The following is a 26,773-nucleotide window of genomic DNA, read 5'->3' on the forward strand; positions in this document are numbered from 1 at the left end:
CAAAGTTTACAGGAATATTTCAAAGACTTGCCTTCTAGTCTTGATCAGCTCAACCCCGTTGTGTTCAGGAGAGTGAACAATTCCAGAGTAGATTTGTACTGGTAAACTTTGAAGCACCCCAGAAAAAAAGGTTTTCTCGTGGGAAAACAAGCAGTAGATATATAGTGACTTATCTGGGGTTATATAACTGAACAAATGGATGGTTTGTGAACTGGAAAGCTGAACCCAGGCCTGTGCCTCCCACACTGAATTATCCCCGTGCAACACGTGCCTGACACATCCCATATGGACACAGCTGACTTTGTCCCTTTCTCCCATGCCCACAAACCCCCCAGGGAACACGGAGAGGAGCCGTCCCCACCTGGGCAGGAGCGCGGCGGGCGGGGTGAGCAGGCACAGCAGGTAGAAGGTGGGCTCGGAGAGCTGCCTCTCCAGGATCCAGTAGGGGTTGCTGGGAGGGTTGCAGAGCAGGCACACGGCGTTGTAGATCAGGGAGAAGACGAGGTAGAAGCCCAGGCTGCACATCATGGCCACCAGCTGGGACAGGGTCTGGGGAGGGCACAAGAGACAGGGGGGACTGTGAGACCTGGCTCTGAGGGTGACACAGAGGGAGACACAGAGAGGGTGGAAAGAATTTATCCAACAGCCCATTTTACTGAAATGTGCAGTAGGAGAAATAGCCAGGAATGAACTTAGAAAACAACAGTGAGTTCAGTTCTCTGAGTAACACATACTCATGTATTGAAAGATGCAAACATCGTGTTCTGTCCTGTCCAAAGGCACAGTACAAACAAATTCTGTGCACGTGAAGGTGTTGTCCCGGGGCTAATAACAAATTCTGGCACATTGTGAAGTCTCAGTGCATCTGTTACTCACTCTCTGTGACCCAGAATTCTGGCAAATGACTCTGAAAGACAATGCCATGGCTACACAGGATGCTGTGTTCCCAAAACCACAACAGTCCTATGAGCAGGGCAGGGCAAACACATACCCACGTTTTCATTTCCAGAGCCTGGTGCAAGAGAATGGTCAGGAGGGAGATGGTGTTGATGGGGTTTCCAAAGGAAAACACATCTATGTCAGAGTCCTTGTACACCTAGAAAACAGGCAGAGGCACTGTGAGGAACCCTGACCATTCAGAAGGGAATTTTCTACTTTTTAAGGAGGACAAGAGAATGAGAATATTAATGAGCCTATTACTTACCAAATAGGGGACAAAGAAGCAAATGAGGCTCTGATAGAAGGCATCCAGCATGGCGATAATAAAAGTTGACAGGTTGTATATCTGCAGGAGTTTAGAGATAACAGTCATTAGGATGGGACACACATCCCTAGCCTGTCCTGAAGACATAATTGCTGCCTGTTTTTCTTCCATTCAGATACTGATTAGAGCTAACTGGTCTCCCTTCATGAGTAAATGCCTCATGAGCAGCTGATTAATCCAAAGGCTTATCTCTGAACAGACCTTTTCTCTGTGTTAGCTAAAGATAGACCTTAGGAACATTAACAGGTGTATTTCTGAACCTGAGAGGAGGAAAAAAATGTCAAGTTGCTTATTGATTTAAGGGTTTGTGTTTTCTTGTCACTTTTTGCTGTAATCTTTAGTAGGTTTAGTAGGTTCTTTAGTAGGTTGAGAGTGTTTGAAGCACTAAATCTGAGCTGAGTTTAACCAAGGGCCAGCTAAACTATTTTACCTTCATCTTTTACATCTTTTATCCTATTTTATTTATTTCTCCATAAGCCTTCACTGAGAATCTGTCTACATACACAGTGCATATATACATGCACACACACACACACACACACACACACACACACACACAGGTATTTGCTCCACCATCTCTTCAGTGAACAAACCAACCACAGGGCTGATTCCCTGGCATGTCACATTACTCATTATAATGCAGCATGCTGGGATTGCTCCATACATTTAATGGCAGAATAAACCTTCCCTTTACATCCTCTGACCCAGCACCAGCATCACTTCCAAGAAGCAACTTCAGCCATATGTTCCAGCTCTTCTGACAGCTACAATTACGCCTTTTTTAGTGGACATCAGTAAACTTGACACCATAAAATGGAACATTTGGTTCCAAGTAAGTCTAAACTCCTTCACTCCTTCCCAAACCAAAAAACCTGTGGTCCTTTGGCTCATCAAGCAGCTGCTTCAGCAATCATGACATACCTCTGAATTTTGCCCATTCCTGTATAACTCGGGCAAACCTAGAAGTGTTTCTGCAGAAACATCTTTATCCAGGACTCCAAAGAGAATAGGGGGCACTGAGGTGAAGAAGAGGTTGAAGAAGATCATCTGCCAGTAATCAATCATGGTGCTGCCTGAGAAGCCACAGAAGAACTGGTACCAGAAGAGCAGGTTGACGTAGCTCTGGGGAGGGGCAAAGACAAACCCAACAGCCTGTCAGAGCTGTGCTGCCCCTCCACACGTGCAGCATCCCATCCTTCATGCTGATGTGGTTCCATTTCTCTTTGGGCTGTGGGAGCCATGAAGCTGCAGTTTTCCTGTGGCCTCTTCCTCCCATCCCCTTCCTTTCCCCCCATTACACCTGATCTGGACCTTTTGCTGTCAATGCACAGGGTCTGTGTCTCTCACAGTTCCAGCCCCAAGGCTGGTGTAGGACACTGGGTACTGACAGAGCCTTTTAGGAACACCCTGCTTTGGTTAAAGGTGCTGGCAGCAGACAGCCCTGCACTTCCTTCCATAAAGAGAATATCTGAAGGCTCTGCTTCACAGCAATCCACTGTGATAGAGCTCTTTAAAAGCCATTAGGTTTCCTTAAGAACATATCAGAGAATAATTAAGTAAACTGTTTACAGCTCCGAGCACCAGATTTTAGAATCCTTGCATAAACTGGTTGTCCATGTGGAATCAAAGGGCTCCTGCTCCCTAATGCTACTGGGGAGATAATAGAAGAGCAGCATCCCATTCTGGAGAGAGATTTCACACTGTAAATAAGTATCCTTTGAACTCTAAAAGGATGGCCAATCAGAAAAAGGGAAGTGTTCATTTCCACTACAAAATTTAACAGTGATAAGAAGTAATCCTTATTCAAAATTATTAAAAACCCTCCCAAAAACAGACACTTTGAATTCTAAGTAAATAGCCTTTCATGCTCAGAGTGTATTTCATGTCAAATGGACTTGTTTGCACAGTCTTGTAGAAACTGAATTACTGTCCTTTTTCCACTTTACATTATCCTTCAATGCGCAGCTCATTTGCATATACATTAAATTTTTAATAAAAATGCCAGGTATGACTGCATCATTACTTGCAAGTGGTTCCTATAAAAATTCAGAGGTTTCACAGGCTAGCAATTCCTAGTGCAGAGTCATTTTCTATATTCTAGCACTAATAATCTGATCTTCCTTATGCAAATTTTATTTTGAGGCTCATGGGTATTATTAATAAAGTTTCTTGAACTACCATATAAAGTTACCAAGCCTTGAGTCCTTTTCCCTCTGGAATAATGCTAGTTTCAAAATATATTTAAAGCCCATATTTTCCTCAGTGCTTTATGCAGCACATTGCTGAGAAAGAAGTGCCACATTATAAACTTGAAAAGTGAAGAAATGCGAACTGTAGCTTCATAAAAAGTATGAGCATAACCTGTGAAAAACAAAACCAGGCCAAAAAACCCAACCCAGCCCTGGAATTAACCCTTACTAGGATGAAAACCTCCATAATTTGAATAATCTTACCACATTTTTGTAGAAAAAGTAAATCACCATCTTTGCCAGGCGAGAATAACACCAATGTCCGTGGACAAGAAGTAGTTTTTTGAGGTGTTTAAATCGGGCTATTGCAAAGTCACTGGCCATCACTGCCTTTGGGAAGAGGAATAGAAGGTCATTTACAATATATCCTTTCCCCAGCCAATATAATGAAACTTGAACATGGACATTGAAATAATTTCCTACTTTTGCATATTGCAGGAAAAAACCCTCAAAAAACCAACCCTCAAGAAAATAGTTGGAACTTTCTCTGCAGAACTCTCCATTTAAGGAGCATGAGGAAGGGGGATGTGTAGGGAAGAATTCAGGGCAGAAGACAGTGGAAAAGAAAGAATTTACAAACCCTGGAAAAGCAGTAGCAGAAAGGATTCAGAAAGCAGATGCTAAGCTACCACTGGACAGGCATCTGCTAATTTTCCAGGCTTATGAGCAAACACACATCTGTCCATGCATGCTAATTGTTGGCTCAAAATGCTGTTTTTTGGCTGGACCCATAATTATGAACTGCATGTTAATTTATGACAGTGATGATGCCAACTTGCATTTTTAAGATGACACTTGAGAGCACAGGGCTGCTCTGGAACTTATTAAGCAGCAAGAGAGCACATGACAGAGGAGGAATAGAACTAAACTGACAGGGTACCTGCATGCCTTCCTGACCAGATATTCCAATTCCAACGTCAGCTGCTTGAATCATATTCACATCATTTGCACCATCACCTAGAATAGGAAGGGGGGAACAACAGAAGTGTGAGAAAGGGTGTTTAATACATAGTGCCCCTATCAGAAGGAAATAATCTTAGCTATGCTGATTATTTTGGCCATTCTCTTCTACCTGCATCTTAATTAGGGTAACTAATACTTAGCAAAGTACTCATGACCTCTAGGCTCTGTCCTTGGTAGGAACATCCTCCCTCCCTTCCAGGAGCCCTGGCTCCAGCAGTGGGACCAGCTGGGTGGTGGATGGACACCCCGACACCGTCTCCATCTGCATCATTTGGTGTTTCTGCCTGGAGAGCTCCATATGCTCAGCAACACGCTCTGCAGCACCTACTCGAATCCTCCAAATTGTAGGATAAATTGCATTGCAGATGACAATGTAACAAGCCAATTTCAGGGGTTATTTTGCTCGTTTCAACTCACAGCAATATGTTAAATATATAACCAAATTTCCAGGGAAAGAACAGCCATGGTTGCCACTTGCAGTGTGGAGATGGTAAATCAGGCTACTGGTAAAGCAAGGTAGATGGAGCAGAAGGCTGAAAGCTTACATTTTGAACTACAAGGCAAAGTAAAAAAATTTAAAATACAACAGACCCTTCCTTTTCTGTTTGGTCCACAGAGGTGTATTTTTTAGTTGGAAGTCACAAAAATCAATTCTGCAAGGATTTTAGTGGCATTGCTTGCCAAAAGTGGGGCAGAGAACTCAAAACATTTCACATTATTTGGAGGTAAAAGGCAAATGAGTCACTGCTTAATACCACTCTGGGGATAACTCTGTTTTCACCAGCTGGGAAAATCTGACAGGAAAAGGGCTTTATAAAAAGACAAATTAGTGACTACTCTGGAGTGCTTTGCAGGCCCAAAGCAAGGACATTCCAGAGGGAACATGTACATGTGTTTGTACTGACGTGCATGAAAGGCACTGCTGGGAGATTCTGAATTTGGAGTACCTTCATCTTGTTTAAAGGGGGGCCAGATTTGCTTAGTGATAGATGAAGAAGGACTTTCATGTGTGTTTTGACAAGGAAAGATTATTCAGTGCTGTTTCCTCCCTGTGTCCCTCTGAGGCACAAAAACTAGCGTGTAGGTGTATTCCATACATTTCCCTAGCTCTTACAGGAGGAACCTGCTCCCCCCGTGTGCTGTGGGGTTCAGATGGGGTACCTATAGCCAGGGTCATCACTCGGAGCTGCCCCCGGAGCAGCCTGACCACCATGCCCTTCTGCAGGGGCGTGGAGCGGCAGCACAGCACCGAGCGGCAGCGCCGCGCCAGGGACACAAACTTCTCCTGCAGGCCCCCCTGGAAGATGAGGCTCAGCGTCTTCCCATCGATCACCAGCCCAAACTCGGCACTGGGAGCCTCCGGGGCCGGGGGGGCCGTTGGGATGATGCCGAAAATCTTCCTCCGCGGTTTGTCGCACTCGTAACTCTTCCTCACCTCTTCCAGGGTTAAATCCAGGAGAGATTCACAAGTTTCCTGTGAGGAAACAGGAGCGGGTTTAGCAATGGTTGTCTTCAGCTCCTTTTCCAGCTCAGCACCTCGCCAAGTGTGTGTTTGTATAACCATACCAGTGGCTTTAAGCCTGTCAGACAAACATCAGAGAACGCTGCCTGGGAAGTGCACTCGTTCATCTGGTCGGGGATTATTGCAGCAGCATCCTCAAATCCCCCCCTGGAAACACTGAGCATTTCATCAGCCAGTTCACTGAAGAAAGGAATTATTTTAAAAGAAAATAAAATAATCTTTACATCAGGAGGACATATGTGCAATGCTGTCTTGCAATGCTGAGAGTTCAGAAATTAAAAAGAAAATCCCTTTTTTTTTTTTTTAAGGAGATTGAAAAATCTGGTTCTGATATGAATGATGTGATATATTGCAGTGTTTGCTTCCATCAGAAATGAACTGCAGTAGAGAAACAATCAAAATTATCCAGTAACTTTGAGAATTTGGCCTTTTCTAGGTCACATATCAGATGTGTATCAGAGTTAGGAACACAAATAAAAGCTCCTACTTTCCAGCACTCTGTCTTAAACACAAATTAAGTCCATCCCTCTCAGCAAATCTGTCTCATTTTGTCTCATCTGTCTCCAAGTCGCTTTTTTTTAGATGGAAACAACAGAATTGACTTAATATTAAATACAAACAGATTCAAGGAGAGCACTTTTGTCTTTCCCATACAGATCTTCTAAACTGGCACACCACTATCACAGAAAACCCTGAATGATCTTAAAGTTATTTTCCTGTTGCTTAGCACTGAAAGTCCTCCTTCTGTGCATGGCATTGAATACCTGAGGAGCTAATCATTCCTTTTTCTACCTTTTCTGTCAGCTTTATTGAGCGATGATTCAGTTCTAAAATGTTATTTTCACTTTATGTTGCATAAGGTACATGTGTAGGATGTTTGCAAGATTTAAATTACACGTAAGTGGGAGGTTCTGGAATCAAATGTCAGCATTCCTCTGACATCTAATAAAAATCCTGCATGCTTAAAACATCTAAAAAATATTGAAGAAGCATCATCTTTCTGTGAACAAACCAAAAATTGTAGTGGAAATTCCTGGTTTGCCTTGGCTTGCTGTTGAAATGAATCCCCCAAGCTCCCTCCTTATGTTGCATCTTCCTGGAAGATATTTAATTGTCAGTATTTGAATGAGCTGCTGGGCTCAGGGGTAAAGAGAAGGCCTTCCACTGACACCACTTCCAGAGTTAACTCTGGCACAGTGAACAGGTTAAACTTTGTAGGTGTTCTGTGTGTCCCTCACTGCTCTGGGAGCCCCTTCCAGAACCAGGGTCTGTCCTTGGCTGCGTTTTGAAAGGGAGGCAACTAAACCTTGTCGTGGTGGAACTCCAGTGCCCAGTGACCCACTGGGATTCCCCACATGTGCTCAGCTTGTGCCGGGATCCAGAGGGTGCTGGGGGGAAGTGTTTCCTGGAGCCAGAGTGGTCTCACCTGCAGCATCACTTCCCTGGCACAAACCATCTCCTAATTTCCATCCTAAATGTATTCATTCTGCCTCCCGTTCAGGCAGATCCCCGTATCAAATGAAATTACACATTGAAGCAGGGAAAGCATTCCGTGCCAAATTCCATATCACCCTTGCGTGTTCCCCTATTTCCGTGACATTAAAAGAGACAGACATTTGCATAGGATTTGATTCTTTTTTGGAGAGCTACTAACTGCAGACAAAAGCAGTTAGAAAGTAGGCCATCTCACTGCTCTCTACAATTGCCTATCCCAAGAAAAACAGTCAGTATTTTAACTATATTTAATTGATCCTCACAATAGCTTTATAGAGAAAGGCAAGCTCATACTGGGGACCCTGGTTCTGTGGGGAGAGAAACGGAGGCAACCGAGGCAGGGACTGCCCAGTGACAGAGGGAAGCTCCTCCTGCCCTCCCCAGCCTCCTGCCAGCCCATGGCAAGGCTGCTCTCATGGTGCCTCCTGACCCTGCCGAGGGGGCCACGACTGACGCTGCACAAAAGGGACGGAGCAGCACTGGGGAGAGGGCAGCAGCTGCTCTGGGGGCACGTCAGGGGCTTCCAGGGCTCTGTGGCAAGTAAGAGGTCACCAGCAAGAAAATGCAAAAAGGGCAGTGGCACATCTTGGACCCTGCTTTTGGGTCAGGGCTGACCTCTCCTTAGCAAATGGATCTGGTTTAACCATAATGTTGGCCTCTCTCTCCCCTAAGTCCATCTCCAAAGCCACCTGCCCCCCTGGCTGCCTGGAGGGATGAGATGAAGGCCCTGCACAGGGGTGGCCATTCTGCTCTCTGGAATCAAGGCGTGGTTTTTCTGTGTTGCTCCACAACCACCAAAAGCCAGTGTGGCTTTTCTAAAGCCTTTGACTTGCACCATCCATGATGGCACTTACCATCTTGGGAAGGCAGGGCTGTGTTTGTTCTGTTCAGATGTGTCAGGAATAGCCCTGGATTGCACCCCAGACTGCTCACGGTGTGTCAGTGAGTCACAGGAGCTGACAGACAGCTTCAAGTGCTTATCCTCATTTTGGAGTGTTTGTTTTGCCTGCTGTCTGCCCTTCTTGTTGCTCATGGAAATTCAAGGAGTATCCGTGCCCATCAACCACGATGTGCACCACCATGGAATGCCAAGGAAGTGACTGTGTTTTTTACTGACCCACCAGAACTATATTTAGGTGTTCAAGAAGGTGAAATTCTGCTTACACAGAAAGATACTGGATAAAAATGTTCACTAATAAATTTCTGGTTAAGTCTAATCCTGTTGGAGAACATGCAACTAGAAAATTCTCAATTTAATTAGATCTACACCTGTAGACTTCTTCCTGGCTGACTCAAAGTACTTTCCAAATGTCTTCCAATAGATATACTAGGGTTAAAATATCATTGCCACTGAAATTTCCATTGTAAGCTGAAAATCCAGATATCAATGTTATTAAGGAATTAGGCACTTAAACTGCATATTACCCTTCTTTCTAAAGCTAGTAATTCAGGTAATAGCTAGTGATTTGGGCAATTTTAAAAAAGAATATTTTCATTTGGAAAAATCAGTGCATTCTAATTGAATGAAACTCTACATAAATGTCTTGTATTTCAATTCATCCTGTTATGTGTGGTCTACAGAGTTCCTGGCCTAATGCTATAGGGGTTTTTGCTGAATTTTTTGTGCTGAATGTGGTCTAAAGCAAAGCAGCACCAAACTGCAAGACACGAAAAAAGGGCAACATAGCAAATTCCGTAGCGAATTCTTGTGCACCTTGTCTTTCTCTACCCACCCTATTTTCGGTGTTGATGGTGAAGACAGTGTCCCTCTGGTCCAGGAGCTTACAGGAGTATGCAATGTTCACTGCTGTTTCCTGCTTGTCTCCTGTCAACACCCAGATTTGTATCCCTGCTTCCCGAAGGGCCACAATAGTGTCAGGAACTCCATCCTGCAGCCGGTCCTCGATCCCTGTTGCTCCTGGGCAAACAAGAAAAAAAGAGAAACAGGTTTCTTCATTTGGAAATCACATTGCTGTTTTCTTGTTTAAGGAAAGCTCTTTGGTTTCCAGTCATGCTCCTGAACTTATCAAGAGTTGAGCTAAGGTATTGTCCAGCAAATAAACACACAGGCACAAGATCTGCATTTGGATTAAGGTCTGAATGTGTCAGCAGTCAAGTTCTGGCTCTTCATTTTGCTCATTGGTAGAACAATGAATTTCATTTCTTCTTAATAATCCAAAATGACAATGTGCTGGCAGAGGAACCACGCCATATGCATTTTTAAAGTACTGCATTAAGTCCTATCAAAGCAACCAGAAAAGATGAACTTTGAGTATTTAAATGAATGCTGTCCCTATTGTCAAGTTAGATGCTTCAGCCATCAAAGGAGAAGAAACAGTACAGTACATTTTCTTTTTGAAAATGCACAAACTTAGGAGCAGATGCCAACGCTCATCCTGATGATGTTGGTAAATCACCCTCTGAGAGTTACAACACTCCTTGTCTCTTCCACTAGAGGTCAGTTTGAAGATGCTGTAACTGTGGTACATTAAAGATAGACATTGATTTAAGCTAAAAGAACATTTCTTGTAAATTAAAGTATGAAAGCACACAGAGCCTTAGGAGTTGGCAAAGGTAAGAGATTCTGACAAGATCTACATTACCTCTTATGTGTTCTGCTTATGGCATTTACCATTATTACTCTAATTTTTTAAATCACTGCAGAGACTATGAGAAGCCATAATGCTAATAGCTTGCAATCACAGAAATTCAGGATAACGAAATATGGGTGCAAATTGTACTCACAGAAAAATGAGACTGAGACAACTCCAAAAATCAAAGTCATAAAGAACAAAATGTTTGGAAACAAAATAGAATAGAAAGCACTGTAGTGCTTCTTAATTTAACAGAATGGTGTTGTTAGATAAGATAGTGATGGATGATGCAGAAGTGTCAATGAATGTAAGTTTTAACATTAAACATCTTTCTACAAAGTGCAGAAAGTAAACTCACCAATGCAACAACAGGAATTCACTGGCAAAACGCCCACGTGTTTAAGTTACTGGTTTTTATAACACAGTTCAATTACCAAAATTCCCTTGGAACTTGTGCTCAAAACTGAAGTTAATTTATAGCATATTATGGGTTTATCCAAGGACATGGACACATGATTGAATAGGGGTGGTTTCATTATCTGCTGTGTCAGCTGAGCCACAGTAACAGCTGATATGTGTGCTCTTTGCTCCTGGCACATGAGAGTTTCAGTGCACTTTTTCAAAGTTACTGCTGCTTGAAATGCACAAGAACTTGTGTAGACACTGTCATTGGATTGTATCTCCCTGGCCTGCAGATTTCCAAACCTCAGAAGAAGACTTTTGGATATAAATTAGTATAAGCTGTTGTCTGTCTGATTGCCAAGAATATCACAGGAGAGCCAGTGCTGCTTCATGCAATGACAATTGTTATTTTTAGTACCCAGCAAGGTGAGTTTGGTCTCCAGGTGCTGGGCTGTCTCCATTAGCAGCTCCTCTCTGTTCTCAATGGCAGCTTCTGCCTCCCGACGAAAATTGGCCCATTTCTGAAAGTCATCTTCACTTAAGACCTGCATAACACAATTTAAACAGAGCTTATTTTAAATTTAAATAAGAGAGGAATGCCAACATTCAGGATCACAGCGACTTAACTCCTATCCAAGCTGGTAAAGTACCGTGTCATCTTTAAAATAACACAAACTTCTCCAAGAGAAAACTGCAAGAACTAGTAGTTTGTACAAATGGCTTTCAGCTGAGACTCAAAAACATGACCTCTAGAAGCTCTTGATCACACAGCCCTTAGCTGGGGCTCTGAACCAGAACACACAGTTTCTGAACGTTGATCTACATTTCTCCAGAGCTTGGATGTGACCTATTTGTTGCACATAGACACCTTCTGCATGAAAGTATGGCACTGAGGTGCACTAACCCAGGCTGAGGGCAAGATTTGTGAAAGCTGAATGCCAGGCAAAACAGAAGACGGTTGGCTCCTCTGCAGATTTTTTGTTTCTTACTTGGAAGCATTGTAGGGGAGGTCAGCTGGAGTTACCATTAGAGAAACAGAAATAAATGTTTTGAGACCGACTAAAAATCCATCATCTGGTCACATTGAAGAAAAAGGGGAAAAAAAGAGCAGCTGGTCTGGCTGGTTCTCTGAAGCAGAAAGAATTATAACCATTATATGTTTCTAGTAAATCTATTGACATATAGAGAGATAAGCTGTAAACAACACTAGGCTGGTGCTCTCCCACCTTCTTAGCTATGCACAGAGTCCTCAGTCCATCACGGGCGTAGAGGTCCAGGTGTTTCTGTGTTTTTTCTTTTATTCTTTTCATTCTCTTCTCAGCTAAAACACAAGGAAAAGATTCTGTATTTTAAGCATTTTTAAGCATTTAGATCATTTCAGATCTAATGGCCTAAGGTTAAATGGTTTTAGAGAAAAGTGGGTCCCAGTATAACAGAAATTTCTTTAAAAGCTCAAAACTGTTGTCTGTGCAGAAGCTGAAGGCTTGCTAAAGATCTTTGTTTCCTTTAGGATAAAGTTTCTTGTTTTTGTTTGTTTGTTAATGTTATAGCAATCTTGCTGACAAGCTGAAAAATAATGGTCAGGCCCTTCTGACAGTATTACTGCAGAGTACACAATCCACACGGGTTAGCACTGCCAGGGAATTTTAATTAGCCCGTTCCATGTTCTAAGCAATACTGAGGTTAAATAAATACCTCTGTTCTGATCTGCAAGCATAACACTAGGGGAAGCTTATTCTTTTTTTTTTTTATACTTCTAATGGCTAGACATATTATTTCATGCAGAAAAGAGAGCCGAATTCCCCTTTGCAGGAGACACAACAGAAGCATCTCCCTGGCCAGTTACCTCTGGCAGAGTCCTCCAGCAAGTCCATGATGACCGAGTCAGCGCCTTTGGTGTAGACAACGATCTCCTTGGTGAGGGGGTGTCTCACCACCACAGACATCCTTTTCCTGACGGAGTCGAAGCCCAGGGTGTGCAGGATGTCGAAGGTGAGCAGGGTGCCCTGAGGCAGGCGCACTGTCACCCTCTCGGGGGTGCGGGACACCAGGCTGAAGCTGTAGGCCTGGGCCGCGTGCACCAGGGCGGCCTCGTCAGGGCTCTCGGCCTCGTAGCACAAGGCCGGGGGCAGAGAGCTGCTGCTCACAGACTGGAACACCTCCTCCAGGGAGGCAGGGCCCATGTCCGTGCTGTCACCACTGTCACGTCTGTCACCGCTATCACCGCTGTCACCTCTGTCACCGCTGTCACCGTTGTCACCTCTGTCACCGTTGTCACCTCTGTCACCGCTGTCACCTCTGTCACCGCTGCCCAGGGCAGGGAGAGGCTCCTCGGGGCCCCTCGCACCAAAACTCGCACCCAGCTCAGAGCTGGACTGGGATGTGGAAAAGGACTGGCTGAGGCTTGCTAACTTTAGCCTTTGAAATATCTGGTGAATCTTCTCCAGGGTGATTCCTGGAGGTTTTATTGGTGGTGGAATCGTGACCTAGAAATATGAGAAAACCTGTGGTTAAAAATAAATAAAGGTGAACTACATCATCATCATGACCGGGCTTCACGAATGAAGATTTAGGAAAGGCTCTATCCACGTTTGTTACAAGCTCGCTGGTGGCTTATGAGGCCAATACGAGACAGACATGTCCGATTGCAAAAGGCACAGCAGAAAGACTCCTTAGGTGGTGAATTCTGCAAGACACGATTCTTTCTGCTTGTCTTTTCTCCTCGAGAGTGACCCTGCGTGTGTTCTCAAAGGAAACAGCAGCGTTATAGCTGGTGTGTCTCCAGAGCTCCCGACTGGAGGCCAGAGTAGACCAGTTATGGTGATCAATATGGCCAAGAGGTGAACTACAAGATACTTCTCAAAACTTCAGTATATTTTTCTCTATCTAAATGACAATAATTATGAAAGAAACTTTCTCCCCAGCCCCCTATTTAACTGTGGGGGGAGAATTCACCAGAGGAGTCATAGGTGAGGTGGCATCCAAATTTGATGGTGATTTGCGTCTCTGCCTCTGAAGCAGAGATGCAGTCGAGCCCCTTGGAGTTCTGTCAGTTGCCTGGTAGATCAGAGAAAACCCAGTATATTCCACATACTTCTTATAGCACAGATAATATAAAATCTAAAGGAAAAGGTGCAGATTCTGTGGTAGACATAACTATTCATCAACCTTAAAAAGCCCTGTTAGAGAGGAATACAAAGGCAGAGAAACAGTAAAAGGAAAAAGAAACGGTAAAGGAATGAGAGGAGAGCTCCCAAACAAACCATTTTCACCATTTGAGCTTTCACTGAACACTGCTCCATGTTGTTAAATGGGAGCATAATCAATTTTCCTCATATACTTGAAGTCAGATTACCCGTTGTCTTGGCTCGGTGGCTGTGGACACCAGCACTGTGTTGCAGATGGCAAGGGCAAGAAAAAAGTCAGCAAAGACTGTGGAAGTTCTCGTAGGAATAAGAGGAGAAAGGCTTTCAGTCTGGAGTGCAGCTTCTCTCACCCTCCTCAGCAGCCTGCTGTCGGGAGTCACATCCTTCTCCTGCAAGAGAAATTACTTAGTGAGGATTATTCCCACTTCCCCTTGGCCTCAAGGAACAACTGGAGGCTTGATAGACCTCTTGCCTCTTATTGAATTTACACCTAGAATTATGTAAGGTAAATGTCTTTTGTACTTTACTTCTAGGGAAAAAAAGATGTATTTCTAAAAGCTGCATAGCTAGAAAATTAGAAGGAAATGCATCTTGAAATAGAAGAGGATTTCGGAATTTTTTTCTTTTGAGATTTACTAAAAATAAAGAATAATCTATACTGTATCCCCCAACTTTGAAACTGCTGACTCCTGAATTAAAGGGCATTCCAGATGGAAGTATACTTGGGATCTTCCATTTCAATGTGGAAACTGATCATCATTTCAACAGAGAATATTTTGTGCTTATGGCTTAGTTACAGCAGCATCACTTTTTGTTTCCAGAGCAATTTCATTTTGCACCCAGAAAGAGAAGCTGCCTCAAACTGTTCTTCCTCAGTTTTTACAATAAATAAATAAATACATACTTGTTCCTGAAATGTTTCTGTAATTTTACTACCACTCTCTTTCTAATAAAACCTAATTTTGCAAGCCAAACTACTTAAGAGTGTCACTTATCTACAATTTAATTTGGTGAAGGGCTATGGGAGTATTACTTTTAATGGAAATTTCATGTTAGCAGAATCTGGTTTGGATTTAATTCAGGGCCATATTTAACAAGGACTTCCAAATTTAAAAGACAACTTCCTGTGAGCCAACAGTTTTGGATGTCTTCTTTGAGGAACTGCCAAATTACTGAGCTGCTTTCTAGTTCATCCCAGCTCTTCTCCTCTCCTCATTCAGTCTGGCACAGTTTTCCCCGGTTCTGTAAAATTCCAGCAAATTCCCCCAGCCCCCTTCAGGGCTGGGCTGGGCTGGAAGTGCTGCACTGGAACTCCTGCTTGCTGCAGTGAGGAGTGCTTCTTAAATAATCCTAATAATTGCAAGGAAATCCACTGCTCATTTTGCAGCTCAGCTGAAATCCAAAGCTGGAACAAGGTTTGCACTTTCCCTGCTGTGGAAGGCTCTGGTTCTTCTGGTTCAGTGTTTTCAGACTTTTTTTTTTCACACACAAGAAAATGTTTGCAGTCCTTTCTTTAGCAAACTAATATGTGCTAAGGATAAGCCTGATTTTTTAGTTGTCTTCTCAGATCTCTTAAAAGGAATCAGAGACTGATAATAATAATAATAATAATTTAAACATGTCAATATTTATCAGAAGAATTTTTCTCCTTTTTTTTTCCACATTCAATGAAAACAAGGCTGACCTGAATTTCCAGCCTGAAAATGTATAAAAAACTCTAAGCAAACAAAAAAGAAAGCAAAATAAGACAGCACTAATGATGCTGATCAATTAAATTTACCACCTTTTCTATGTTAGCAATTTTGTTAGTGAAAATGTTGATGCTATAAGATGGCTGGTGCCATTCAGTTTTTAAGATTTCCTCATTAACTTGATAGCATTTTTTCTACTTGGTGGCATTAAAATCTGATGACAATAGGACAGTGGAAATCTTCATGAAACGTTTCTAATAGCAAGGCACTACTTATTGGAACTATTAAATCTAGAAGGAAATGTGCTGTCACTGTCTTAGTTCATAAGAACCCCTTAAGGTAGAGAGAGTAAATGTTAATTCTCTATCTTGTTCCATTGTTCAAAGATGGATTTTTCTTCAGAACCTCTGACTGCTGACATCCACACAGGCCCACAAACACTCTCTGAATACCTGGAATTCTCAGGATGCTCCAAATTTGGAGCAAAGTACAAATGCATCAGACAAGGAGATACAAGTTCCAAAGGGCAGGAACCAAAGAGACACAGAGAAATTTATTATCCCCATTTTATTAATAGGGGATTGGCATGGCAGGTAAAGAAGGATGCTCCTACGTGTCATTTAAAGGACATCAACATACAGGACAGCCTCCTGTATTGTCTCCTTTTTTACTACCTCTTCAGATTTGTCATAGGGGTCAAACGATTTATCCAGATAAGAGTGACACCTATGAGTCCATGGCAGCAACTTAATCTTCCTCTGCAAAAGAGATATTTGATACCATTTCCTCAGATATTGCTTTTACAGTGGAAAAAAAAGGTTTATTTATAGAAGAAAGTGAAGAGGTCTGTCAGTAAAAAATCTAATTGGGAAATATACTGGCAAGAAATTTCTTTATCAAACTTCAAAAGTCATGACCTCTAAGAAGTTCTCAAAAGTCACAAGTCATGGGTTCTCAAGAATCCATGGAGATGTTCTCAACATCTCATGAGGATTGGGCTGGAAAATCCTGGGACAGCAACTCCCATATTCCAAGAACAGGAAGAGTTCTGGCTGATATCTACTATATGACAGAGGAATTGAATAAGCTAAGTAGGATCTTATAATGAACAACAACTGCAGAAAATGAAGCTCTGAGAATTTTGTATTTGTTAGCCTTTTTTTTAAAGTCAAGATTTGGAAGGGTTTTCCAGGCCTTTAATTTTAATTGGAATTCTAATTTTGAAAGTGTGTGACCTTCTCTTACTGTTCACAAAAGCCTTGTCTGAGACGCCTGTTAAAAAACCTTCCAAGAAGAATAATAATTCAGTCTGATTTTAATTAGGTTGTGCCAGACTTCGGGAAGTTTCAGATCTAAAGTCCAGCAGAGTCTGCTCCCCCCTGACTGCACTCTGCACCCTCCAAAGCTTTGGCTCCTCTTCCCTCTTGTAGCCCCAACAGGGAGGATTTTCCCGTCTCCCTGCTGGCTCCCCGTGCCAAAGGGGGGCTGGAAGGGTGGCTGGGCTGGGTGGCCCAGCCTGGTACTCACGATGGTGCTGCTGAAGGCCACCTGGGACTGGCTGCTGTCCCTCCTGCCCAGGGACCTGCTCCTGGCGTGGCCCTGGACCCGCGCGCGGGCGCTCTGGCAGCGCCGCAGGGCTCCGGGGGGGCTCTGCTGGGCACAGGCTGCTCTCCCAAGATTCGGGGTAGGGAGAGTGAAGTGTTGAAGTTTTGTAAAGTCCTCATCATCCAAATCCAGCTCTTTGTGGGTCTCCAGGCGCCTGGCTGGAAAAGACAAAAAGAAAGCTCACCTCTTCTTCTGTTTTTTGGTTGGTTTGTTAGTTTTGCTTGTTTTTATTTTATGGTTTGTTTGCTTGTTTGTGGGTTTGTTTGGGTTTGGAGGTTTTTGTTTGTTTGCTTTGGTTTGGTTTTTTTTTTTTTGCATTGCTTGGGAGGAATTCCTGGATCAGTTAAAAAACCTGAAACAAACTAAACCAAAGCAAAAACATCTCCAAAGCCAGCACCAGGAAAACCTCACTGTCCACTGCAGTTTCTGGCAACTCCCACTGTTTATTATTGCAAAAAAACAAAAGTATGTTTCCAAAGCAATCTGTCACTTTTATGGACTTCTGCTAACGCTTGGTCTCTTCAGCTGCAGTTTGCAGTTGACTGGACCAGGACAGTGAAACATGGTAGTTCACAAATTTGCTAATGTTTTCAGTCACAGAACACAAACATCTTTTTTGGCAGCTGCCTGCCAGCTTAATAAAGTCCTTTCCACTGTGTGGAGCGAGAAAGCAGCGACCAAAGAGGGGTCTGAGTGACTCAGAGCCCCGAGTGCCAAGAGCCCTTGGACAGGGACCGTGGGCAGAGCCCACCAGGGCTTGGTGGCTGTGCCCTCCCTGTCACACACAGTGTGCTAATTACTGCTGGACCCACTGAGCTTAATTACTATCAGTTTGGGAGCTTATCAAAGGTTGACTGGTGTTCCTCCAGAAATGAAAGAGGAAATGTTCTCTTTGCATGCTCAAGTGGGTACTGAATGCAGGGCAGAGCCTGAGGTGGAAAACCTTTCCCATCTGACTTCTGAACCATTTAAAACACCTTGACTCTCATGAATCTCTGTAACAGGAGTCCCTCACAAAATGGAGACAAATGCACAAAGCTCTATGTTCAATTAGAAGGCTCAGCAGGTTTAAGTATTAATATTTAAATTAATAGCATTTAATTGCTCAGAGAAAAAAAAGCTAGAATAAAAAAGCATCTCTCACCATTTTCCTGATGGGAAAACTCAATTCCATCAACAGTACAGCGTCGAAATACCATTTTGTTTTCTGTTAGTGTCCCAGTTTTGTCTGAGAAGATATACTGGATTTGTCCAAGATCTTCAGAAATATTTAGGGCACGGCACTGGATGGGCAAATCTGCTGCTTCATCATACAGGTCAATGTCATTGTGAATTAAGAAGACTTGGCCCAATTTAACCAACTCAATTGACACATAGAGAGAAATGGGGATTAAAGTCTGAAAGAGAGTTGAAATTCTCAGTAAGGGGTGAGACAAGTCTTTCTGCTTTCTGTCAGCAATGTCCTGGCACAGGCACACTAATGATTCCCAAAGAAACAGTTCTTCCTAGAGACATAGTGTAGCACAGATGAATAACAGTTCAGGGGGAAAAAAACCCTGCACAAAATAGCAATGGATAAACAGAGACAATAAGTGGCAAATTTAAGACAGAATTCCTGTAATACCAAATTCTAAGCTGTGTCTCTCAGAGGATGCCCTCACAAAGCAGGTTTTCTGGACATAGGACCATGCTTGCCCTTACCCTTATGAAGCTCTGAAGGGTTGCACCAGCTCAGACTGAGGGCAGAAAAGTTTCACACAAACCATTACTTGGCACACACTTCCCACCCACGAGCTTCCTTGCCCTGAAATAATAATGAATTCTTAAGATGCACAGATATTCTGTTTCAGTAATGAAGAATAATCCCCCAAGGAATCTCTGAGCAGCTCTGAAAGTTATTTTCATATTTCACTCGTATTAAAGAAATTCTGTCCACTTAAAACTCAGCAGTGACATCAAGAAATCTGAAAAGTAAATGTGGTTTTTTTCCCTCAACCAACAAAATGTTCTCCCCCAATTAGGCTTAATCAGACTCAGATATACAAGTATCCTACTTCTAATTTAGCTTCCTTCCTAGACCAGCTGAACCATAACTAGTTATTATTTCCCACTGGCAAAAATGACAATTTTTGTTTCACTGTTTTCCTGAGATGTTAAGTGGAATTATTATTTTTGAATTCTGTATATAGGCAAAAAAAATAATCTGACATTTGGATGCAAACATCCTCTTTATTGCATCTGCTAGAAATTCTGGAGTGAAAGATAAAATACATGTCTTTCCTATCTATATTCTTGTGGGGTTTCAACAGCAAGAAAGAAAAATCTGCAGTTAGTAAGAAGGAATAAAGAAAAAGAAGATACATTATTTCACACTTGGATGGTTTGAAATACAGCAATTTTTTCAAATAGGATTAAGAAGATACTGCACAGCTATTAGTTAATATTAATTGTTCATTAGTGAATATACTTAATTTTGAAAAGCTTCTTCCTTGGAGGTAACAGAGAGGTTTTTGTCTTTTACCTGCAGCAGGATTATCATTGTCAGGAACGTGTAGAAACCAGCAAGGGCTGGAGACAGAAAATTGCCATATTCATCTGGGACATCGTAAGGGGGGTGCTCCAAGAAGGTTCCAGTCCAAATGCCATGTCCTGTGGGAACGAGGGACAGACTGAAATGGGCTGAGCCCTGAGGGGATGGACAGAGCTGCTGAGATGTGCAGGTGTGGAACTGCCCTGGTCACTGCACAGAGAGAACATTTCCTGAGCAAGAGGCCTGAGCAGTGGCCAGACCTTGGGAGGACACAGAGCACGTGCAGAGCTCTGGAGCACACACATGAGGGATGTGCTGGGGAGAAATAAACAGCCAGGGATATTTGCATTCCCATCAGCAGGAGTCCCCCAGGGCTCTCAGCTCTCCACAGACCTTTCCCATTCTCCATCTTGCTGCTGGAGGCTCCATCTCTACCTCCTGTCTATAAAAATCCTCAGTGCTGAAGACTCTTCTTTCCAACTGAAAGAAACCTTAGAACCTTTATGGAGACCAACTAAAATATTTCTTATCCTTCCTGACCACTCTCAATTTCAATGTGTCTTAGAGTTGACAAACCCTCTATAATTCAGTCTGGGCAACTCATTTTACATTCCCTTCAATCAAATCCTATCCCAAACTGCTTCTTGCCGTGTCTTAAACACTAGTAGACATCTGCTACAACAACAAAGCCTCTGTTTCAGGACTCAACAACATTCCATCATGATTGCTTTACCACTTTTCATCCTGCCCTTATGGAAATAAACTTTGCTCAAAGAGGTTACTAAATATACAATATCAGAAACTAAATATACCACAATCAGAAATGCAGAGCCAAGGCAAACAATTGGATTTCCCTCTTTGCATCATTGCTCCAGATGCCAAAAGTCTCAGTTAGTCCCCTTCACATACCCAGCTCTGATCAAACTCCCATTAGCACCACATAAGAAAGCAGTTGTTTTGCAGCATCTGCCCACTGAAATGCTGCCAAAGATATTCAGATTATTGCAGCAATGCTTTCTGGCTGCTAGAGACCAGAGTCACATCTGAGCAAGAACAACTCTGCTCTACAAGCCACTTCTTACCCCAATTTATCACTGTATGCAAGAAATCCTGGTACCTGACCCCCCAGGGAAATTTCTGCCTGGAACCCCACGTTCAGACAAGGATGCAGAGCAAGAACTCATGGTGGAGCCTCGGGACATTTTGGATGGATGAAAGCTAATGGGCTTGGTACTGTTTCACATGTTTCACTTAAACTAACAACATTTTGTTTCTTTTTATTTTTTTTTTTAACCCAAGCAGATAAGCTGTTTTTCAAATACTGATTTTTTCATCTGAGACTACTTCAAACCTTAAATTGAAGGACTTCATTACTCAAGGGCCCCTACACAACAGACAAAGGCAAGTCTCTAAATCTACATGACAGTAGCCAGGGAACAAGGAAAATAAAGTCTCTCTCTCCCTCACACAGAGCTCAGTTGTCAAGTTGAAATCCCATTTCGGTGCCAAAAAAGCCCACTGTGACATGAAGCAGTAAAATTAAAGAAGTGATTAAGTCAGTTCAATTGTTCATCTGCTTTGGATGGCTCCTACTTTCAGTAGTATTACACTGAGCACTGGTTGTGTGTCCCATCACATACCTCCAGGGCAGGTGCAGGAAAACTTGGCAGAACCACATGATGTGACTTTGTCACTAAATCAGAGCAGCAGCACTAAGCGAGTTGTCACCGAGACAAAATCCATTAAAAAGAAAAGGGGCTCATGGGAGCCCCTGTTATCTCCTTAAAGCAGTGACCCATTCAAAAGACAGTGGATTTAAAATCTGGTCCTTCCCTCAGAATGATGAGATCCTATTAATTCTGGCCTGCCTGAGACAGGTTGCAACCAGAGCTGGAAGGAAGCAGGTGAGGAAGATGTTTTTGAGATTAGCAATCCAGCAAACTCTAGTCAGCTAACCCTGGGTGCTGTATTCACATGTGCTCACCTGCAAGGACCCCAGAAAAGTACAGGCTATTCCCACCTAAACAATGATTCCATCTCACAGCCTGCTCAGATTTGTCATTTTAACTCATCTGTTGGACAGACCAAGACACCCAAAGCCCCCGGGAGCGTTCAGCTCTGGATCCCACTCGTGTCTGTAAGAGCAATTTTAACAGCACTTAGAAAAAAGCAATGAAACAGAAGAGGATTTTTGTCAGTGCTTCCTACCTACAGCTCCAATGAGGCACATCACAAACAGGAGCCCCACACAGAGGAAAATGTCCACGTTCATCCTGCGCTCGATGCGGCTGCGCTTGTACCGGGGGCCGTTGTTGTTCAACATGGCCTTGGTCTCGTGCCCTTCAAAACACAGAGCAGGGTCAGCAGGTTTGGGGAACATTCTGGAGTTTGGTTTGCCTTTTTTAAAAGTATTTCTCTCCCAGAATGAGAGCAGGATGACTAATGTTAATCCGACTCCAGTTTCACTCAGAACTTTTATTGCCCCTCTTCCCGTTTGCCTGAGTGTATCAGAGACTAAATCCAGAGAGTATATCAGAGACAAAAGGCCTCCATTACACTGCAGATTTCAGCTGCCATGTACATTTTGTTCTCCCAATGAGAGCAATTCAAAAGCCAAATCTCCATAAGAGTAAAAGGAAAATGAACAATAATATTATGTTTTTGTATTTTACAAACAAATTGCTTAGGTGTTACACAGATTCCTGAAACCTACATTTGAGAATTTTGCAGCAGCTATTTAAAAGTCACTAGACACATTTCACGTATTAACTTAAATAAAATTCAACAAGCAGTGAAAGACACTAATGGTATTTAGTTTTTCACTATGTGGTTGTAAAGTGCTAACAAAACAGTAGGATGAGAAATTAAAAAACCTTAAACTTAGTGAATTAGAATTGAGCTGGTTTATTTGTAATGGAAAAAGAGGAGTGCTGTAAGAAGTAAAGAAGTCGAAATTGCTTTTTTCAATTCCATTAATATTATCTAAACTGTGGCTCCACAATTGGGATGTCTGGACACCATCTGTTGCTATAGTAAATGGTATCTTTTATGTTTATTTCTACAGTCTTTTTCCCTGAAAATACAGACCCCTCAGACCCGTATTTAGTTGTCATGTGTATGTGCATGGTGTGTGTGTGAGGGGCTGTTTTCCAAGCTGCCTTTCAGCTTTCTCTGGGGAAGTGATTTAAACCCAAAGCTGGGGGTCAGGTGCAATTCCATCACACCTGCTGGATTCAGTCCAGCTTTACATCAATGGTTATTAACTAAGGCAGAGAGCAGGAGAGAAAATGAGTCTCCAGCCTTATGTTCAGGACACTCACCCAAGAGCTGGGACTCCTGCCCTGCTGTTCCAGTGAGTCTGTAATTATTTACACAGCCTGGAGCCTGTTGGTGGGCCCAAGCCCTTGCTGCCCCTGCTCCTTCCTTCCTGTGCAGCTCGTGTGGACACAGTTCCCAGTGTTCCTGGGGCAGCAGGAGGGGGGTGTTCACTCCCAGACAGGCAGAACTGAGACCAGACCCCAGGTCTGCCCTTCTGTGAGCAAATGCTCCAAGCACTGAGCTGCACAGAAGAGGAGGGCACTGCCCTTGCACTTCTGTTCCTCCAGAGCTGTGTGAACCTTGTGCCTCACTTCTCTGTCGTGTCAGGTTTAATGGAATGTTTTGTGCTGAAAACAAAACAAGCCAAAACCCTCAAATCCCTCCCAGAAAATACTCAAGGAAATTTTGACGGATTTATTTCACAAAGAAAATGCGAAGGGCTTTCTTTCCAAATATCAGTGCTACCATTCCTCTGCACTTCAGCTGACCATCAGGAGAAGGACACTTCTGCAGCACAGATATCACCTTGCAAGGGACAGACAATCAGAAATATGAGGAATAAACTACTTTGTTGTCCTCTAACCCTCACAGTTTCCTTTGCTGTGCAACACAGCCCCTCACCTACCACCCTACTAAAACCTTGTCTCTGTGTTTCTAGATGCTGATGGGCTCATCTAAAACTTCTTTCTGGTACTTTATTATGTGAAAAGCCTGTAATTCTTGCTGCTGTCCCTATCACAATGAGAAAACCACACTGGCTGTGGCTCTGTGATGAGGTTTTTGTGCTTTAGTGCTGCTGCTTTGTGCAGAACCATTTGGGTGGCCATGAGGAGTGTAACCCTCCTGGGGTCAGATGAGAAGTGCACAGGCCAAGCAATTGCACTAAGTGATGGTTGTGCTCTTCACAAAGGCTTCCATCAGAAAGAAAGTTTGAGGAGTAATAGAGTTATAAAAATGGAAAATGTGCCCTCTTATAATGTGACTGATCTTGACTGTTCAGAAAAGGTCACAGACCATGATTAAAAGCCAGAGTATAATCAATGTCAAAGAACCCTGGAAATGAAGCTGGTACTGACTCAAGCCAGTCTAATTTTAGGAAAAAAAGAATAAACTTTTCTGCTGACATGAACAATGAGATGTCAGTTGGGAATTGAATTGAACACTCACTCAGACCAAAGCCACCATGTCGTGGGAACACCTTCAGAACTCCAGCCTTTGCTACCAGCAGCTTAAGCAGCATAAACAGAGATCCCTACTGAGGTTGTTATGTAGTGGTTATATCCAAAAAATGAGGGCTGAGCTCAGCTCTGGCTTTCCTCCTCTCCCTGGCAGGCACCACCCTCACATGTGGTGTTCAGAGAGAGCAATGAAAGGCCCACAAAGACACAGCTACCTTGGAAACATAGGGGAGCTACAGACATTTAGATCCCAGTTCTGCAGTACTGAAATAAACAGTTGTCAGGTGAATTGTTCTGTGGATTGGAGATTAATCCAATCTAAATGACTCCTGCAAAGTTGGTGACTTCTATTTTCTTTTAGGTGGCTTGGCCTTGAAGCTGCTGATTAGACATGAAACAAGTGATATAACTCTACTGGAAAGATCAAATTAGCCCGTGGGATTAATTGTTGTGTTTGAAGTGACCTCTACTTAACCTACAAAGAAGAGGGTGGCTGATACCCCCTGTCTGGAGCAGAAGAGGGCACAGCTGGCAAAGCCAATGATAAATCATGCTCCCTGAGTCCCAGCAGTGGTGACAGTCCAGAGGTAAAAGATGCTGAGAGACAGATGAAGTGACCCTCTGCTGACCCTGGCACTGCTGCTCTTGATCTGAGCACTGGCATTGTCTTGGTCCAGGTCTGTGCTGCAGGAATTCATGGCTGCATGGACACCCTGTGTCTGTGTCAGCACAAACCTGTGCTGCTGCTGCCTCCCTGTCACCTCCAGCTGCTGCCTCCTGTGTGCTGGCACTGCCACAGATCAAATGGATGGATGACACTCACAGACGAAAGTCCCTTTTTGTTTTTTTCTGGGTAGATCTTCAGCTGCACCAGTTTCCACCCTGAGGAGCCAGTGAGACCTCCCTCAGGGCAGCTGGGTAGGTTTTATGACAGATGGAATTAGTGTCATAGTCAGAGCTGCAGAGCTGAGGGTTAAACTCACCTCAGCAATTCTTTACTTGTCTGGATATTTTTGCAAGATATTTGACATGCACAAGGATACTGGCACTTGCCAGAGACCCAGTGCAAGACTTGCTGGCTTTGGAGATGGATGAGTAATACCCTAAAAAAAAAGTTATGTAATTTTCTTCTGCACTCCCAGTTTTTAAAACAAAATGTTGACTTATGGTGCAATATTAGATTATACTTATTTCTTTAGGGATATTTACAGCGAAATTCTCAGTTTACCTGAATAGAAAGTATATCTTACCTGCATATATAACAATTCCCACTGCAACCTCAGTATTTCTGATTGTACATCCACGGAGCAAGAGGCTTTCAATGTTAAAACCAACCCGTTCATCATTTGGCTGCTCCCTAGAAGAAAGAATATCAAATGAAGCAATTCCTTTTTTTCTTCTAATAAAGTGTTAAACAAAATTTCTGTGTGCTTGTCTGTTATAAGCTGAAATCAAGTAAATTTGAAGGCCCTATTTTGCTTTTATTTCACTCAGCTTCAGTGAAGACTCCAGCAAGAAGTTGAGGGAAGAACAAATCTGTCTTTAAAGACCACTTGCATTGTGTGTGTGTGAGATGAGGTCAACACAGAGCAAGTTTGGCTTTCCCTTGGTGCCTCATCAGGCAGATTCAGTATCTCATGAATGAAACCCAGACACATTATGTGACTTCTCACAGACACAGTTCTTTTGGAAAGCTGAGCAGGGTCTGCCTGCAGGTCGTGGCTCAGACAAATACACCCACACCTTGCAAGAGCCTCTGTCTCTGTGTCAGCCACCAAAGGGCTTCTCATCTCTGTGACCCTCAGGTCACCTGAGCAGTGTCCAGGCTGAGATCTCTCCCTCAGTCTCACCCTGGATGCAAGACTTGTCATCTGGCTAACGGTGTTCCCTCACACCCCAGACCCTTCTGCTCACAGCACCAACTGATGAAAGCACCAGGTCAGTGCTCCAGCAGGGAGGCAGTGTGTGATGTGCCTCTGAAAATGAATGCTCACACCAACCTCTGTCCAGCTTTTATTGCCCACTCTGGTACCTTCCTCCTGAGTCCTTCACCAAGGCTGAGATTTTTTACTGAAGACACTCCATCTTGTTTTGTTATGTAAACATCAGGGTCAGAAAAGATTACTTTTTTCCAAGAATATGCATCTTTCTCTGCTTTGTGTTTGATGCCTGGCACTGCCTTCACCAGCAAACAGCAGTGTCCCTCAGATGGGGGCACAGTTGGGTGCCATCTCAGGGCTCAGTCCAGCCCCATGTCCAAGTGCAGCTGCACAGGGTTACATTACTTACACCAGACAAGGGAAAAGGTGTAGCTGCCAACAGCCTACACCTGCTAGAATTGTAAAAATTTATGCCAGAAATCTGTTTTTCTTGGAATCTACATTCAGCCTTGGTGAACTCATTTAATAGAAGCCTTCTTGCACCTCCCTGAACAGAATGTGCTCTGGTCAGGTGTGTCAGGTGGATGGCACTAAGTTCTTTCGGATCATTTTAGCAGAGGCAGTACTGCTGCTATTTTATAGCAAGGCAATAGAGCCTCAATAATTTATTAAGGGTTCTTGGAGAAAAAGGTAACCTGTTCCAAGTAATTTGTGTTTACAAAATAGCTCAAATCTCAGCAGACCAAAGATGGAAACTCCACTAACTGTTAGCAAGTAATTTTCCCTGGCAACTTCTTTCATCTACCCCTGGAGCAGGGAGAGAAAGGCAGCTAATTCCACATTCCAGCAAGCAGGTGAGATAATAGGCATTTACCAAAGAGATTTCTGTTACAGACTTTCAGTAGAGTTGAAGATTTTGAAGCCAGTCCTGGGTCCT

The 26,773-nt window shown here is 43.2% G+C and overlaps 1 protein-coding gene across 1 annotated transcript in view; it reads right to left on the reverse strand.

Moving 5' to 3' along the window:
- The window catches only part of ATP10B (ATPase phospholipid transporting 10B (putative)), a 46,368-nt gene that overhangs the window by 5,005 nt on the left and 14,590 nt on the right, over positions 1 to 26,773 (reverse strand). The window contains 17 exon segments of the mRNA XM_032703126.1: positions 362 to 549; positions 992 to 1,096; positions 1,205 to 1,285; positions 2,186 to 2,386; positions 3,718 to 3,843; positions 4,394 to 4,470; positions 5,638 to 5,950; positions 9,226 to 9,410; positions 10,907 to 11,033; positions 11,715 to 11,809; positions 12,335 to 12,974; positions 13,844 to 14,023; positions 16,853 to 17,088; positions 18,075 to 18,327; positions 19,452 to 19,579; positions 21,669 to 21,800; positions 25,207 to 25,313. Coding sequence (XP_032559017.1) covers positions 362 to 549; positions 992 to 1,096; positions 1,205 to 1,285; positions 2,186 to 2,386; positions 3,718 to 3,843; positions 4,394 to 4,470; positions 5,638 to 5,950; positions 9,226 to 9,410; positions 10,907 to 11,033; positions 11,715 to 11,809; positions 12,335 to 12,974; positions 13,844 to 14,023; positions 16,853 to 17,088; positions 18,075 to 18,327; positions 19,452 to 19,579; positions 21,669 to 21,800; positions 25,207 to 25,313 — 3,174 coding nt within the window.

Source organism: Chiroxiphia lanceolata, chromosome 15 (assembly GCF_009829145.1).
Source record: "Chiroxiphia lanceolata isolate bChiLan1 chromosome 15, bChiLan1.pri, whole genome shotgun sequence".
Lineage (NCBI taxonomy): Eukaryota > Metazoa > Chordata > Aves > Passeriformes > Pipridae > Chiroxiphia > Chiroxiphia lanceolata.